The 18,224-nt window shown below is 31.9% G+C and overlaps 1 protein-coding gene across 1 annotated transcript in view; it reads left to right on the top strand.

Moving 5' to 3' along the window:
- The window catches only part of LOC129221916 (transmembrane protein 161B-like), a 49,286-nt gene extending 34,315 nt beyond the window's left edge, over nt 1-14,971 (top strand). The window contains exons 8-11 of the mRNA XM_054856293.1: nt 1,073-1,186; nt 11,204-11,378; nt 11,749-11,845; nt 12,988-14,971. Of these exons, the coding sequence (XP_054712268.1) occupies nt 1,073-1,186; nt 11,204-11,378; nt 11,749-11,845; nt 12,988-13,247 (646 nt within the window). The 3' untranslated portion in view covers nt 13,248-14,971. The remainder of the gene's footprint in view (nt 1-1,072; nt 1,187-11,203; nt 11,379-11,748; nt 11,846-12,987) is intronic.
- Nucleotides 14,972-18,224: the final 3,253 nt, after the last annotated feature.

The following is an 18,224-nucleotide window of genomic DNA, read 5'->3' on the forward strand; positions in this document are numbered from 1 at the left end:
GCAGTGATTGCTCTTGATAGTTTGAAATTATTTCTGTATCTAATAACATGTTCAAGATTGAGGGTACTAGAATAAGAGGGAGACCAACTACAAGGTATTTGGACAGTGTAGAAAAAGATTTGAAGATTTTGGGAATAAATAGCCAAAAAACCATTCAACAACTAAAAGGTTTTCATTAAATTTTCATTTTAGTTTCCTTGGGAGAAATCTTACATTAACTAGTTACTTTTTGAGTAAGAAATTCTTCATCTACTCTTATTTAAAAGGGAAGAATTTTTTTTGCCTGATATAAATTTTATCATGACTTTCAACTGTTTTTAATATTTTTTCCTATGATCAACTATTATTCAATTAAAAGTAATACAATATAATTAAAGTTCTGAATTAGAATGCAATAATTTTATGTAGTTATATATTTTTGTCTAAAGTTGGCTGCACATCTTAAACTATTTGCTGCTGGGCCATTTCACAGTATTTTGTCAATGTAGAGTCCACAACATGACACTTTTTTTCCCTGCACATTGTTTTATTTTTAGTTTATGTGTTGGTAGGAATATCTCCAAATAAAATTTTGTGCTAATCAAACAGTAAATTAAATATTAATGGCAAAAAAATGTCATGTTGCAAACTCGACATTTGGACAAAATACTGTGAAATTGCCCTGCTGCTAACATCACCACATGGTTGTTCTTTAAAAGATACTTGACTGACAAGTGTCTTGTTATTTCTTTGAGTGTGCATTTATAATAGATTCATAGTTGTAGTGCTTCACATCTTTAGATATTGTTATGTTGTGCATAAAACGTATAATGTATGATAAACACCAGGGACATGCATAGAAATTATATTGGTTTCCCCTACCTCTGTACATATATTCAATTCCTCCTCTAAAATATCTGGTCCGCCCTTAAGCCCGGACCAACTGGTGTCTCCCCCCCCCCCCCCGTGCATGCTCCTGTGATTAATACATAAATAACATTCTTCATTCTGAGCATAATATGAGTGTTATGTAATGTCCTTTTTGTTTTAGATTTTTACACAGTGTTTGCTTTTAAAACCCTCTTTATTTTAGAATGCTTCTGCATCTTAGTTTCATATCTCCAGTGTTTGTCGTTCTGATGTGGGTTAAACCAGTGGCTAGGCACTATTTTACGGAAAGAACATGGTCTGGAATGACTGGAACTTTGTAAGTCAATATGTAGTTTATTGGTAAATTTATTTTAAATTCTTTCTTATACCTTGCTTTATACAAATATACTTTATAATTTTTATTCTCAGTGTTAGATAGCAATCGGTGTTCTCAACAATTAATTAGAACTAAAGCTTTTTAGAATACCCCCACTGAAGATAGAAATTGGACAATTTAAATGCCTTGCCAATAGGCGGGAAATGTAAAAATTTTTGTTGCCTCTTTTTAGTGGGTACTTAAAATTTTTAGTATTATCAAGTATTTACAAGTAAACAGATTTTTTGATCCATTACATACACATCTCTACATACAGTGAAACCTGTCAATAACAATACTGTCTGTAACAATAAACCTGTCTACAACGATATTTTTCTTGATCCCAGGGAAATGTCAGCATAAATAATTTAAACGGTCCATGACAATAACCTGTCTGTAACAATATTTTTTAAGGTTCCAACAGTATCGTTGTAGACAGGTTTTACTGTAGTATAAAATGAAGTCTCCAAAAAGCGTCTGTTTGTATGAATGCACTAAACTCAAGAACTACCCGGATGATTTCGCTGAAATTTTCAGTATCTTTCTTTTAAGCACCGGAAAAGTTTGCAGATCAGTTCGAAAAATTCGATAAGTAATTCCTTTTTTATTCCAATTTCGACCCAATTTTCACATAAACTCCCAAGTATGGGGTGAAAAATTACTTGCACATATTAATATTACATATCGTTGAAATGGGTAGAATTTTCGGCGTTCTACGCAATTTGTTTCAATGCTCTAACTTAATTACAGCAGGAGTTATTTGCATTTTAGCTCAAGTGTTTTTAGGCTTAGCTGAAATTTAGACACTACTTTCTTCATTTAATCTATAAAACAAAAGCAAAGGAATTGTCCCACAGTTTTCGTTTTGACACCATTGGAAAAAGCAAAGTTTTTTTCTCCAGATCTACCTTGACCTATGGTCGAAAGTATTATCCATTTTCTTTTGCATTTTATTTCCTTAAACTTATTTTGTGTTTCCATGGTTATGCTTTTCAAATCCATCTTTCTCAATTTAATTTCTTAAAAGTATTTTAATATCTGTCGTCATTGTTTGGGAGGGAAATTTTTTAAATTTATTTATTTAAGCCTGATTGTTGAATATACGTCACTTGACACAATTTTTACTTTCAAGGTGGGCCGGACAAAGAGAGATAATGTGTGAGATAAATTTCTCATGTAGCTTCAATTATAATATGAAGTGCACACACCTCCAGTATGCACACTGACTTTCAGCAGCTCTATTGTAGGTGATCCACCTGTGAGTCATGCGAAACATGTTAAAAACAAGGTTTTTATAACTTTCTGTAATGATTGCAAAAAGAAATGTAGTGCTTTTTTTTTCTCCATGCAAGAATTTTCTATACAGTCACACTAATTCCATGTCCTAAAATAAAATACAATATACAGTGAATAGAAATTGCAATACTGGAATGCCAAATAGCCATATTTCAAGCTATATTTTGCAACTTTGCAATGTCGGCGTTGGCTGTGGTAAAATACCAATATTTTTGGTATCTCAGGAAAATATTTTTTTTTATTTATAGAGTTTTGAATTTAACTCATTAGGTGTGTACTTTTATTTATTTAAATGTTCATTTCTTTTACAATGAGACAGTATGAAAATCAATCTATTGGTGCAGAAATTTTGTTTCAAAAAGCATGAATTAATAGAGTATCAGTAACTAAAAGTCCTGGAAAGAATACAAAATGATATTTTCATTGCTAGATGGTGTGATGAATTGCGTTTTTGTACATTTGTGTGCCTCATATTTTTATTTCTTTCTGGGTCACTCACTTGCCCTTTTGTAAGAACTAATTTCAAGCAGGAGCAGGTCCAAGGAAGGACTACTGGGGAAACATTCCCCTCCCAAAATCCTGAATGAGTCAGAGGGTTCAGTCTCAGATGGCTGCGTAATTGATGGCACACCTTAATCATTCTATTCTTGGTACAGTAAATGATTTAAATTTTGAATTATCACTGCAAAGAAAGTCTTTAGACAAAAATATTCCAAAATAACTTGTCTTAGCAAGTCAGATCTTCAGGGGAGCAAATCAGGGCCTTTGCTCTTGGGGGAAAACTCAAGTGTATCGAGAGATCAAACACTGATGTCATGACTTCTTTGAAAGCCAAAGAAAGCTTAAAACTGAGCTTTCTGACCTTTTGTTTAGGAAATTTTCTGTGGGGAGAGTCCTGATCCCAATGTTCTCCCTAATATCACCAAGCCAAAAATTTCCAGAGGTGATCCGCTTTTCTATCTCTTCTCTCAACTTGGCCAAACATACCCTAAAACTGTGTTTTTGGAACTTCATTTTCAAAATATTTCTGGTTGGAATTCCTTTCCTTGTTTAATGTTGCCAAAGATGACTTTTAAACATGTTTTTGAAAGGAAGAGCTCCAAATCTCCCACCCCTTCCCCTAACGTAACCAACAATTGCATAAAATTGCATTTTTAGAGACTAAAAATCGAAACATTTCGGAGAGACCCCTCAAGCACTCTCCATTCCCCTAACATCACCAAACAATCTAAAATCTCATTTTCAAGCTTTCAATTTTAAAAGATTTCCTATGAGAGCAAGCAGCATCAATGTCTCAATATGTAATCTGAAACTGCATTTTTAAAACTTCAATATCAAAAAGTTTCTGGGAGCAGCCGCAAAATTCTGATTCTTCTAACATCATCAAAAATAGCGTGAAATTCATTTATAAGACTCCCAAACCTTCACTATTTCTTGAACGTTTTTACCTGAGTTACCCTAAAAATCGCCTCTTTAAGAGTTTAGTTTTCAAACTCTCCTAGGGATATCCCTATATCTCCTCTCACCTAAAGTCTCCAGAGAGAGCTTAAAAATGCATTTTAAAGCATCAGTTTCCAAATATTTCTGGGAGAGAACCCCCAAACTTTTCCTCCCCAAACAAAGTCAACCCAGAATTGACTTCACACAACTTCAAAAAATATTTCGGTAGGAAACCCTAAACCCCTGCCCTTCTTTCTCCTATTGTTATCAAATAAAACCTATTGTCACAATTTTAGGACATGAATTTCAAAGAATTTTTGGAGGAAAGGCACTTGACTTTGCATTTAGTGACATTAGGGTGTTTTCCCTGCATGATAGTCTACAATTAAGCTGTTCAAAATTCAATGTGTTGAAAATTTTCTAGAGAAAGAGAGACCCTACTGATTTCTCATTTTCTTAAAGCAACCAAAGATAGCCTAAAGTTATATTTTTGAGACTTAAATGTCGAAAAATATTGGAAGAAGAAGAGAGAGAGTTCCCTTACCTTTCATATTCCTTTAACATCACTAAAGCCGACTTGAAATTTTGTGTTCAGAACTTTCTGTGAAAGAGTAACAAAGAGCCTTTAATGCCAAAATTGACTTTAACTTTCAAAAAAAACCCTTCTCTTTTCTGCTATTGTAAACAAATAAGTCTAAAAATTGCGCTTTTGAGAGTGAAATGTCAAAAATTTTCCGGAGCAAAAAATACCCCAAAAATTCTGCATTAAGGCTGCTCTTCAGTGGGGAAGAAAAACGATCTCGCTTGAAAATGGGGCTTTTCTTTAAACGAAAGCACTGTTCATCAGTGAAGTGATTGACACTTCAACAACCAATAGAAAGAATAGTGACCGATGAAAGTGTGGATCATGTGACCTGTCACATTTTGCAGAGGGACAGACTGGATGCTCCCCCTGCTGTGCAAGTCATGGGAGGTATAGCTGTCGGCGAAATGAAACCGCAGCTTTTTACAGACCCTTCCAAGGAAATTCTTGTTCTTTCCCTCTTGACTACATAGGTAAAAGAAAAATAACTCAATGTAAAAGGTGCGGCATTTTACAATCCTACTTGTGATATTAATTTATTTGTATTCGCACTAAAATTAATTTTGAAACGAAGATTTTTTCCCCCATTAATACGGTTTCAGATCTCATCTAGGAACAATTAACAATGAATGAATATTTGCAATAAATAAATTCATAAATTCGTTTTATTTTTAGAAAAATGTTCGTTATTGAAAATTGATAATTTCAAAAATGGAAGGAAAAAAAAAGATAGCCTGCATGACTACACTGAATTTTAACCAAATGAACTCTAAATTCTAACCAAAAAATTTTCTTTAAAAATGGATGATTCTACTTAATATATTTGAAAAATCAAGTGCCGAATAAAAGTGGGGACTAAAAATACCAGTTATCGGTTGGCAAAATTGTTTCGCTTCCGCTGCCTGTTTGCCACTCTCCCCAACCCATCCGAGTTGCCAGAAAACATTCTTCTTAAAAATGAAACTAGATTCTCTTTGCGTAGTTAATACTTGATTGTACAATTAACATTAATGCCACTAATTAGTTACATTAACCTTTATTTGAACTGATAATATTTATATTTTAGTGATAAATTAAATGTTACTTTGTTGGTTAGTTACCTGTTTTACAAATGGAGTGGCGACTACAAAAAATGTGGCTACTATAATTGTCTTTTCTCACCACTGGTGACCAGAAAATTCCCCCAATCTTTATCGTTGAATCCTTTTCTTTTTGAAAAAATATTTATTTATTTATCTAATTACTATATGCAGATGAGAAGGCTACGATAGCATTTCTCAAGGGGTTGTTATGGTGAAAGTTCTTTCAAATTGAGCATAACAACGGCAAAGTCGCGGACGACTACGGAGAAGGATTTCCTGAATTTGAAAAATTAAAGATTTTTCTGTGATCTTTGTTTGTATGCATTGGTTCTCACCCTGCTCCAAGCTCAAAGGTACAAATCACCCCTTCCCCCACTCTCAATGTTTGTAAACTATTTTGCGCTGAAATTTTGGAATAAAGCTAAACCTAGCACTTTTAGAGTCTCAAATTCCCAGTTACTAAATTCGGCAAAATACATGAGGTATTACATACACTACATGACCAAAAGTATTGGGACACTTTCAAAAATCCACAATTTTACGGATTTCTCGAGAAATAAAAGTCCTATTGCTCTCTGCTCTGCAATTTTTTTCACATGAAAAGTATACTCCAGACGTCAAATCCAATAACAATTAAGTCTGCTATTCATTTAGAGGACCAGCAACAAAATATACGTTCTTATCATGAATCACTCTGTAACGATGGCAGGAAAGTGTTGCCAGTTTGCGAACGACTCCTTACCATTCGTCGCCTATCCTAGAATTATAGAAATTCGGCTCATTAGATCGCTGATAACTTTTTAAATTTTAAAGAAATTGCGGTGGAATTTTTTTCATGGATTGTAGGAAGTATCTGAGCTTTGGATTATGAACGTTATAAATTGCTATCTTCCGTGCATGCGCGGTGAAAAATTAATTGCTTTAATTGTTCATATTTCATCAATTTTTCCATATTTTAACTTCAAATTTTATTATTATGTCTCTAAAAATGCTGTAAAATATTCTAAAAGTTTCGTAACGTTTGACAAAATACTCTGCATGATATGAGGCGAAAACCTTCAAAAAAAAATTTGTATTTTTGAAAGAAATGCTTATATTTCCGTGGGTATAAGAGATACTTTCACAAAAATATAAAAATAAGTTTTTGATAGATTTTTAACTCATTTCTGAAAATTATAGCTTATTCCTAGCAATTTACAATGAAAAATGATCAAAAAACCTTTTATTATTTCCTCAATTTGTTGTTGGTCCCTAAATGAATAGCAGACTTAATTTTTATTGGAAAATGACAACTACAGTATACATTTTATGCGAAACAAATTATAGAGCAATTGGTCTATTATTTCTCGAGAAATCCCTAAAAATGTGAATTTTTGAAAGTGTCCCAATACTTTTGGTCATATAGTGTATATAGTGCTTCTGCTTCAACACATTGAGTTTTTATTAAAATTTTCTAATAAGTCTTGTGAGTGTCTGATCCTCGTTAGTTGTCATAATAAATATTAAGGGTTGTCCTTTTTCTCAGGAGGTATGAAAATATTACCTAGATATATATCTGCCTGAAAAAAAAAATCTCAACGCCTCGCTCTGCCAGATTTTAAAGTTTTTATCGCTCTGCCTCGTTTTTATGCATCTTGCATTTAATGATTCAATAATAAAAAATAAAAAAGGGCAAGAAACAGATTTGCAGGAAATACATAAAGTTACGACAAAAAAGAAAATGAACAGCTTACATTTAGGAAAGCAATTATAAGTACAAGTAAGGGTATTTCACAATTAAAAAAAAAAAAGAAAAGAAAAACCAAGACCAACTTTTTTTTTAAAGTTCTGTGTTACTCACTTCTGTGCCGAAAAATTATAGTATCGTGTCTTCAGTCACAGAATAAAATGAATGTTCTAATCAAATGATTATTAGTAATTTTATCATTCATACTGAACAAAAATCTTTTTTGAGATCCCACATTTTCTATTCTATTGACTCCTAGTAATATGTAAATACAGCGAGAGAAAGGATTTAGCTTCTTGTCTGGAAATTTTGTATTTGGATGAAATTTTGTTTTTAATTTCATCCACATTGATGTTTTTTTTACTGAAATGTAATTTACACCCCCCCCCCTCCCCTTTTAAAAGTAAAATCTACTTAAGTTAAACCTTGAATGAACACAATCAATTAGTAACCATGGCGACGAAAATGTAACTTCTTAGTAAATATTAAAGCAACGAGCTAGAGTTATTCTTGTCATCATGACAATCTGAAAAATCAGAGCAACATCAGCTTTGGTCAAGTAAAGATAATAAGCATTCGCAATTGCTCAAAAAAAAAAAAAAAAACTTATTTTTTCTGGAAGAATAAATATTGTCCTGAATTTCAGTTGTTTTCCAAAAATGATAGCGCTGTTGGAGAAATAATATTTAAGCAACGTACTTAAAAAAATATAAAACATGTTTTTTAATTGTAAAGACTATCTGTACAAGCTTGATTCTCTCTGAAAAGTATGGAATAACACAAGTACATGATTTTTTGACTTAAACACTTAAAACTTGCAGTTAATCACAATATCGATATATTGAAGCTATTTCCAAAACAATTAATTAAAAATAAGTATTTTAACTTTTTTTTTTTCATTGTTTCTGGCAATAAATAAAAATTGAGGTAAAACGCAGTTATTATGACACAAAATGTAAGCTAGGAAATAGTCTTTAATAAAAATAAAATTAGCTACAATTCGCATTGCTGCACTGGAAAATAAAAATTATGCTATTTTGTTTCTCACGTAATGTTTTAAAAACTGCATAATATCGTACATATCTTAAAATAAGGAGTAATATTGCGACCCCATAAGAAACGTTTCAGGATTCTATTTGGGGTCAAATTATGCATCGTTTTCCTCCTTAGGAAGTTTTCTAAAGAGAAATACAGTGCAATCCTATTACAACGTATACTAATGCAACAAAATACTTGTTTCAACCAAATAAATTTCTAGTCCCGATTCTGAAATTCGATGAATTTTACTGTATGTTATGAATTACATGTTCAATGTGTATCTACCTTCTAAAGAAATTTGACGAGTCTGGCTCTTAAAGACACAAATAATTTTCAAAAATGTTTGTTGAGCTGTGGAAAGCACTTTATGTGTGTACATTTGTAGTAACATAAAACACATGTAAAACGATGCAAAATACCTAGTACAGTAAAACCTGTAAAGTTGACCACCCTTGTAAGTTGACCACCTGCCGATGTTGACCGCTTTTGTCGGGAACGGAATTAGTCCTATCATACATAATGAAGGAAAACCTTTATAACTTGACCACCTCTCTATCTTGACCACCTGTCTATCTTGACCACTAATGCACACCAAATTTGGTTTGGAGCATTGTAAAAAACCCTTTGTAAGTTGACCACTTGTTTTGTTTTTTGTTGTTTTTTTTCCATTAAGAAAATTATTTTATTTTATTATTATTACTACTATTATTATTATTATTTTATAGCTTTCTAAGAATAATTTTAATGCATTGATGCCATACCAGCATTTTATCAACTAGATAAAACAGCAGCATTAGGCTTATGCTGCTATTTATTCTTCAAACTTGTTTTTCTTTTGTTGTTCTATTTGAGAGTGAATTTTGTACTCTCTTTGTAGTAGTAATTTTCTACTGATACCTGTTTTCCTGACTTCCAGGAAAACAGTATCAGTAGAAAATTACAAAGTTTTTTCTTCCAATTGCAATATTTTGTGGCAACACTGGAATTGTGCTAAAGAGTAAAGTTACTTATTTCTGGTGCAAGGAATTAAGAAATAGGACATTTTCATTTTCAACTGCCTTTATGAACGAGGAGAGTCCAGCTTGTTGCTCTTTGTGTTATAAGTTTCACATAAAATGGCTTCAAAAAGAAAGTAATTGAACTTGACATTGATAAAAAGTATGAAATATTAAAATTGAAAAGGGAGAAAGCCAGAGAAAATTAAGTGACACATATGGAATTTCTAAAACTGCAGTGTCAAGTATAGAAAAAAACGAGTGAGGAAAATATTTGAATAACATTTTTAATTATTGTTTCGAAGTAATGTTAAACAATAAAAGTGACTTGAACTGAAAGAGTAAGTATCAGTCAAAAAATGAATACATAGTGTAAGAAATGACAAAAAAAAAAAAAAAAACATAACTACCCTTTATAAGTTGACCACCTCTCTAAGTTGACCACCGAAGTACTGCACCGCAAGTGGTCAACTTACACAGGTTTCACTGTATCTGGAATCTGGAATATGATTTAATCCATATATAAAAATATTTTTCTACTGGAAGGGAAAAATGTCAACTTTTCGCATTCGACAGCAATGTAATGATGTTCATTATATTGTTAATAAACAATTTGACTCAGAAATATCCCTTTCCAATCTATTTCTTTTCAAACCACGAATTTGAAAAAAAAAAAAAAAAAAGCAGATGTTGCTAATTTAACAGCTAATAGCACGCATCTACATGAAATCACTTTCAAAAGCACTTGATTCTTCAAGAAAGCCTTAGGAAAAAAGAGGAGAACGTCCAGCGAAGGTCATTGAGGGGAACTAATGAGAGAGTAATAAATCTTACACCCCATTAGCGCTCTTCCCTCAAAAAAGGGAATTTACTATGGTAGGCAGGGCGAATGCAAAAAGTGAATGTATTTTGAAATTTTTTTCAATAGTTAGAACCCAATATTTATTTAAAAAATGGTCCCATTATTTCAAACAAGATCTCAAAAGAGAACTGGAAATATTTTACGTGTCATGGCGTTCTTAAAATTTCGATACAGAGCGAAATGTCCAACAGTACCTCGTTTTCGAAAAAATTCATTTTTCTCAAATTTTAAAAAATCAGAGAATGGACACATCAAAAAAGTAAAAACTAAAATACACAGACATAGTCTTGAAAAATACTCAGAAGAAAGAATTGATCCGAAAACTTCACAGGAATTTGTAAAACAAGCTCCAACTTTCCTCGTAGGTTAACATTAGATCCAAATCTTTCAGACTCTCAGTGAAGAGCACCCTTAACTAACATCACCAAAAATTCCGCACTAACTAACATCACCAAAAATAGTCGAGTATTGCATTTTTTAAACTTCAATTTCCAGGAGGAGTTCCTGACTGCATTACAACCCAAGAGATGGCCTAAAATTCACTTCAGTTTTTAGAATAAATTGAGAAATCCCCCACCCCAAGCGTTAACGTTACCAAAAAAATGTGATTTTTAACAGTAGTTTAGAAATTCTTTCTGAGACCTCATTTTTAGATTATCATGAATTATTGCAAAATTTGTACTGCCTACTAGTCCATGCATTAACAAGAAAGTTGTTTTATTGTGTCATTTTCTTTGAAAGCTTACTTGTGTAAGTGTTTCAAAACTGGGTGTTTGACTTAGAGTCATTATTCATGTCTGTAAGAAATTAAGACATGGTGAATTCTTCAAAGTAATAGGTAGTGGTAATCTATAAATGTTTGATATGAAGTAAATTTTTATGTTCATAGTAATGTATGATTAACTATTGATATCATCGTCATTTTTTTTATTGTTTTCTGTTTTTGTATTGTATAGGTTAACTCCAGATTCATTTGAAACAACTCGTTTAGTACTAATGGTAGCTACTGTGGGAATTAGATTCTTTTTGATGCCTCATTATCTTCAGTCTTACTTGAATATGGCTCCGGAAAAATTGAAGGACTTAAGAAAAGAAGCTGGAAGAATTAGCAATGTACAACTTCAAAAAATGGTAAAAAGTTTGTTTCCTAGTTATCCTTTTTAACCATTAATAGCAAGAATTGATTGTTTTATTCTTTTGTTTTTGTTGTTGATTGGAATTAATGCTAAATATTATTTAACTGATTTCCATTTGAATTACTATTTAACATGTATACTATTTAATATATAACGTATATAATGTATAACATGTTTACTATTAACATTACCATTTAACATGTTATTTTGTGATTATAATAATTAGTAGAAATTTTATAAAAGTGTTTGCATCAAACTATTTGCATATTCTGTAACCATTTTTAGAAGTTCTATTTTGAAACTTTTATGTAACTTTTTGTCAATAATTTAAGTTTTAATCGCTTTGTTTCCTCTGTGTTTTGCAGATTGCTAGAGTGTTTTACTATTTATGTGTAGTCACACTGCAGTATTTGACTCCTCTAATGCTGTGTTTGTTTTCGACGCTGCTTCTTAAAACATTAGGTTTGTAAATCTTTGTTTTAGAAATTCAAACTGCTTTTATTAGAATTTTAAAAGCTAGAATTTAAAATTCTTACTTATCTTTATTATGTGTATTTTGGTTGAATATTTTTTTCATTAAACTCATAAATAAAGAAAACATGGTAAAAACTTTTTAAAACAATTTTTGTACATGACCTTCGCAGCTTGCTGATAGAAATTTTTTTGTCAAAATGGTAGATGCCTGGGATTGCTATCATGTTAGATCCATGATCAAAACCCCTTAAGATAGCATTTGCATTGAACACCACACTTAGCGTATATGCTGAATGTATTCCATTTTTTTTTTTGTGATTTGTGTTTGTTTGAAACTAAAAAAAAATTAAATTTTCAATTGGCATTTGATTAGTAGTAAACAATTAACATATTATTAGCACTTTAAATAAGTGATGACTTTTCATGTCAATTGATGAACATGGAAAGGAATTAGAAGATTTGTTTATCATTTAGCAAAATGAAGAATTGAATGGTCAATTTCAGACTGTTATACGGAAAACTGAGTACACATATATGACGGACATTGCCTAAGACTAAATTTTAATTTTAAGTCATAATACATGGCTAGTTGAGTAATTTATTTGATAACAGGAATAAGTTGCTTAATCACTTAGTGGCAAGTTGCTTCTACCAGTTTAATCTGATTTTTCTTAACTTTAAATTTACCTTAAAATTAATGTCATGAAAATGGGATTAGCCAAGCTGAGCCTGTTACTGGTTATCACTTTTGTAACTGTAAGCCCCACTAGATGGCGCTAACACTATTGGGCCATGACAATTTCTGACTTTACGTGCTAAACCGATGCAACTGTGATCTGCTATGCATCCATCATCCAATGTCAATGTTTCCAAGTTTGCTTCTTTTTGATTGGATGTCGCCCATTTTGACCGTATGAGGCCCTGAACGGAACCCTGCATCCACCAATCAATGGCAATGTAATGGAAAACTGGGGTTCCCTGTAGCACCCTCTTTGTTACCATGAGTTTCAGTAATTGTTACGGCCTATAAGCATAAGCAAAATTTAGTGGGGCCATGGTATAATATAATCTTTCTATCTTGAGTTCAAAAAATTGTGCATGTATTTTTAAGCATTTTCTTTTCCTTTCAGGTGATTACTCGTGGGGCAGCTATTTTGGTATTGAGGCTATAGTTGAAGATACCAACACAACTTCAAAAATCTCGTCTTTGCCCATGAGTGGCGATATATTAGAATCTAGTCAACAATTTTCACTTACACTACTTAGCTTAAAAAGGGTTTTCACTCCTATTCTTTATCGAGGAATTTTAGGATTCATGACGTGGTGGCTATGTGCTGTTTGGTTTGGCACCAGTGCAATAGGTCTTATTTATTATTCATATTGTGTGTGAGACTATTATGATGAACTATTGTAGTCTGATTGGACGAATGTTTCTACAGTATTTATAATGGTTTTCCATTCAAGAACTTGAAAGCATAAGATGTGCAATCATGCGATGCTTTACACATGTTTTAATCATCTGACAGTAAACAGAGTAACCACTGCAGTTTTAGCTACTTCCTACCACTCAAACATCAGCCTTATTCATTACCATATTTTCCTGCATATAATTCGCAGATTATTTGCTAAAGTAGGCGAAGTTTATGAGGTGCGAATTATGCGCAGCCGTGGATTATCTGTTTTTTTTCCCCCGCAACACCTACGCATTGAACCTCAATATTTTTACAGTAGGATTCACCAATCGAGACCGTACGCCGACTGAATGTTGTTTATTTTACAAAGCATGCATGTTCTTCGCTGCCTGCCTGTATGTTGGTTATTTTACGTTGCTTGAATGTTCCCCTTGGAGATTCAGGTCATATAAAATAAGCAAGATTACAGTGAAATAGGTAGCCATTTGCACAAATTAGACCATTTGCTCCTTTGTCGTGACTCTTTGTTTTTCAAATAATTAGCATACTATAATCAAGATTTTAAGAAGAAATCATATTTTAGATCATATTTCAGATTAATTTTGGTTATGCCTTCAAAGTAATTACTTTTTCACGTTTTTAGTTTAGTTGCTCAAACGGTATGTTAAATTCAAACTTTATCTTTTTACATTGTATTATCTGCGGATTATACGAAGCTTTTATTTCTTCAGGCTGATTTTAGGACCTGCCGATTATAGACCGCCCGTGGATAATATGCAGGAAAATACGGTACATTAGTTAATTATTTATTTGATAGATACTCCCAGTCATTTTTTCTGGCAACAATGTTCATCAACTGACATCATTCATAAAAAAAAATGTGTGTGTGTTTTTTTAATGGATGATGTCAGTGTTTATTTCACGTGTTTCTGTTCATAAATATTTTGTTTTCGTAGCAGATCTTAGTGGGTATAACTCATTTTCATTTTGAATCATTTTTTGGGCATTTGTATTAACATTTGAGTGGACGACTTCTGATCTCTTATTTCATAAGTTATAACTTGTGTGTTGTCACTGTGAGTTTGTTATTGAACAAACATTTTCTTACTGATCAAAAGAAAACATTGTTACATTCTTTACAATGTTACAGAATTTCAAAAACATATTGTTTGCATTTGATGAGAATAATTTTAGTTTGCAGGAAACTTTCTAAAATTTTTGCATTTATTGATATTATAATTCAAGTCTCAGACTGTACATGTGTATTTATTTGCACATATAAGTGCTTGTATCAGAAAATTTATATTTTACACCTGCATACTTGAAATTAAAAACATATTCATTGGGCTGGAGTGAGTGTCCTTCTTATTCTAGGCCAGTGGTTTCCAAACTTTTTATACCTGTGCCGCATTTTTTTTCATGTAGAGATAGTTTTGCCCCCTTTCCTTCAATTTTCATACTAATCTAACTTCAAAAATACTATCCTGGTGTCACAATTTATTGAATGAGTTAAGTAAAAAAAATTTAAAAAGCCATATTTCATTTGTTGTAGTTTTTATGCATCCAAACGTATTATATAATTGTATCATAATTTGAGTTCTGATAACTTTATGACATTGAACAAATTGCAGAAAATACATGTTAATAGGAGGAAAAACTTTATTTTGGGTTAGAAATTGGCTGACTGGAAGGAAACAAAGAGTAGTTGTGAGGGGAAATCATTCTAAATAGAGTGATGCTTTAAGTATGGTTCCTCAGGGTTCAGTTTTAGGGCCTCTCTTGTTTATTATCTTTATGAATGACATCACTGAAAATATTTCTGGAAGCATGAATTGTTTTGCTGATGATGTAAAAGTTATGGGGATGGTAGAAAATGAAGAACAAGTAAAACAGCTTCAAGAGGATTTAGATCATATTTCTAAGTGGGCGGATATTTGGGGTATGTCAGTTAATGTAAAGAAATGTCAAGTGCTACACTTAGGTCATGGAAATAAGCGTATGAGTTATCGTTTACAGGGTTCAATCATTAGAAATTGTTATTTATCCGAAAATGTTATTGATCTGAGTATCTTAATAAATCAGGACTTCAAGTTTAGTCAACAGTGCAGCATTGCAAGTAACAAAGCCAACAAAATGCTTGGGTTTATCAATAGGTCTATCTAAGAAGGTTCTTCTGCCTTTATATAGGAGTTTAGTAAGACCCCATTTGGAGTCTGCTGTGCAGTTTTGATTGCCTTATCTGAGGAAAGATATTTGTGAGTTGGAAAGAGTATGGGACTTTCAGATTTAGATAATGATACCAGACTTAATAGGCTTAATATGTATAGCCTAGAGGAAAGGAGAGTCAGAGGGGACATGATTCAGTTGTTTAAATTTATCAAAATGAATGATGGTAATGGATTAAATTTTTGCACAGAAAGCAGGACGAGGGGTCATTGTTTTAAGCTATTCAAATCTCAGGCTAACCTGGAAATTAAGAAAAACTACTACTTTAGTAGGGTTTGGGCACTTGGAACAGCTTACTGGAAAAGGTGGTAATGAGCTAAGGGGTGGATAGCTTTAAGAAGGCCATTGATCTTCATTGAGGACTAATAAATTGACTAGGACCAGCCTAGCAGGGCTAAGAGCTTGTTGCTGGTCGTCACATTTGTATTTCTATAAAACGGCCAGATTTAGGGGAGGGCAGGCGGGGCTACTACCCCGGGGCCTCCACAACAAAGGGGCCCCCACAATGAAATTTTTACAAAACATCCTAACTTTCATGGGTCGAAAATATCAGATATATACATGTAAAATAAGAAAAAACGTCAAAAAAGCACATGCTTTTTTGACGTTTTTTCTTACTTTACTGTTCAGCACAAAGGTATTTATTTATTTTATATATATCAAAATATTCAGATAAATATCAAAGATCGGATATTTTTGAAAATATGATCTTTTCGAACCCTGATCAGGGGCCTCCACTCCTTCGTTGCCCCAGGACCTCCACACTTCCAAATCCGGTCCTGGTATAAAATATAACATAAGTGAAATATGTACAATAATAATGTGATTGATTGGCTTTTTATGAAGCAAATTTTCCCAAACCATGGTGTCATTGCATAGATATTGCTGTTCTTAGTGCTGGCATTCAAACCTAAATGTCATAACAAGGATATTTTGTTAAATCATATTTTCTAATGCTAATTTTCCCCCAAAAAATGTTAGGAGGAACTGCAAAGCCCTCCTTACAATAAGCCAATGCCTTCCTTATGAGGCATGCCCCAAAGATTTGAAACCTTCTTAAATTAGTTTGAAATAGATCTATTGATAAACCCAAGCATTCTGATGTTATTGATTGGTACAGCTCTTCTTTTGATTGTATCTTAGCGATTTAATCTAATGGTTAAGGAGATGTTTGAAAAATTGAGTTAAAACCGAAGAACTGCATACTAAATGTGTTTTAAAATGTTGGTCATTAATGATACAAAAACATTTTTTTATAGCATTGTCTTCTTCCCAAAAGACGCTTACACTAAAACTCTGAATCGTCATTTCGAAATCCATGCAAATTTGACTATGTAACTGAATTCAGAGAGTAAAAATCTTTTTTTTTTCTATTCACATGAAAGTGATTATTTTCCTTACTTAAAAATATTTGAAACATTCACAATTTTATATCTAAAAGCAAGCAATGGTTGAGAATTACTATTAAAACAGTCCACTAGTGCAGTCAGAAAAACCTTCTGGAGGGTTTTATTTGATCAAAAATACCCTCTGAATGGGATGTTTTGATCAAAAGTACCTTCTCAAGAGGGTTTCTTGAGCAAAACAGTCTTTTCATATATTTAAACTACTGTATTAGAATATGCATTTATGCTAAAACCAATGCCTCTGGGGGGTGTTTTTTACCCTAAAACCCTTTACTGTGCAACTGAAACAGTCTAGAGTTTATGAATAAATACGTTAAATCTTAAGTTATAGGTGAATTGAACTCCAAAGGACTATTTAAACATTGTAACCAGAATTTCAATGCAAGACAACTTGAAGTTCAGAATAACCTTTTGCATTTATAAAAATAGAAAAGGAAATACCACTTTTTGAGTGTATGAATTTAAAAAACAAAATGAATTCAGGAGTGAACCTCAAAATATTTAGTGTAAGTTTGAAACTTTCTTTTAAACAAAATTTAGTAGACTTAATATTAAAAAGTGTGGAACTACCATACCTCACCAAACCCATTCCCTCACACGACACTGATGACCTAAACTTTGAGAAAAGAAATCGGTTCATTCAAAATTCATTTTTAGCAGTAGTAAAATACTTACACATTACCTTACTGCAAAAGTTCTTTTTATTTTTAAAGCAAAATAAAGTATATATATATATATATATATATATATATATATATATATATATATATATATATATATATATATATATATATATATATATATATATATATATATATATATATATATATATATAAGAAACTATTTTCTACCAAAAATCATTCAACAAAACAGAATGTCTGCCCTTCATAACCTAGAAAAGTCTGGGAAATGTTCCAGACACCTAGAGAATTTGGAAAAGTCATGGAAAATTTTAATTCCTAAGGAATAGATAGTTTTTTTATTAAATAGTCAGATGACTTTACTTTTTTTTTTTTTTCAACTGGAGTGTTTTTGTAATTCAGGTAAACAACATTTTTTACATAATTTAAACTTTTTATACCTAAAAATATACCATAACAATTAGATATCCAAGCTTTTTCTATCTTTTCTTTTTTAAATTTGTGCTAAAAAATAAAAGTACCAATGTGTTTAATACAAAAGTTTGTTCTAGTGTAATATCTATGGGCTGTATATATATTTTCATTTTAAACGCATAATATTTTTTCTTAATTCTCTATTAAGTTATGATTAGTCTTCATTGGTTTTATTAAAATTACTTCCAACTACTAACATTATAATTTT

This window comes from Uloborus diversus, chromosome 5, assembly GCF_026930045.1.
Source record: "Uloborus diversus isolate 005 chromosome 5, Udiv.v.3.1, whole genome shotgun sequence".
NCBI classification, from domain to species: domain Eukaryota; kingdom Metazoa; phylum Arthropoda; class Arachnida; order Araneae; family Uloboridae; genus Uloborus; species Uloborus diversus.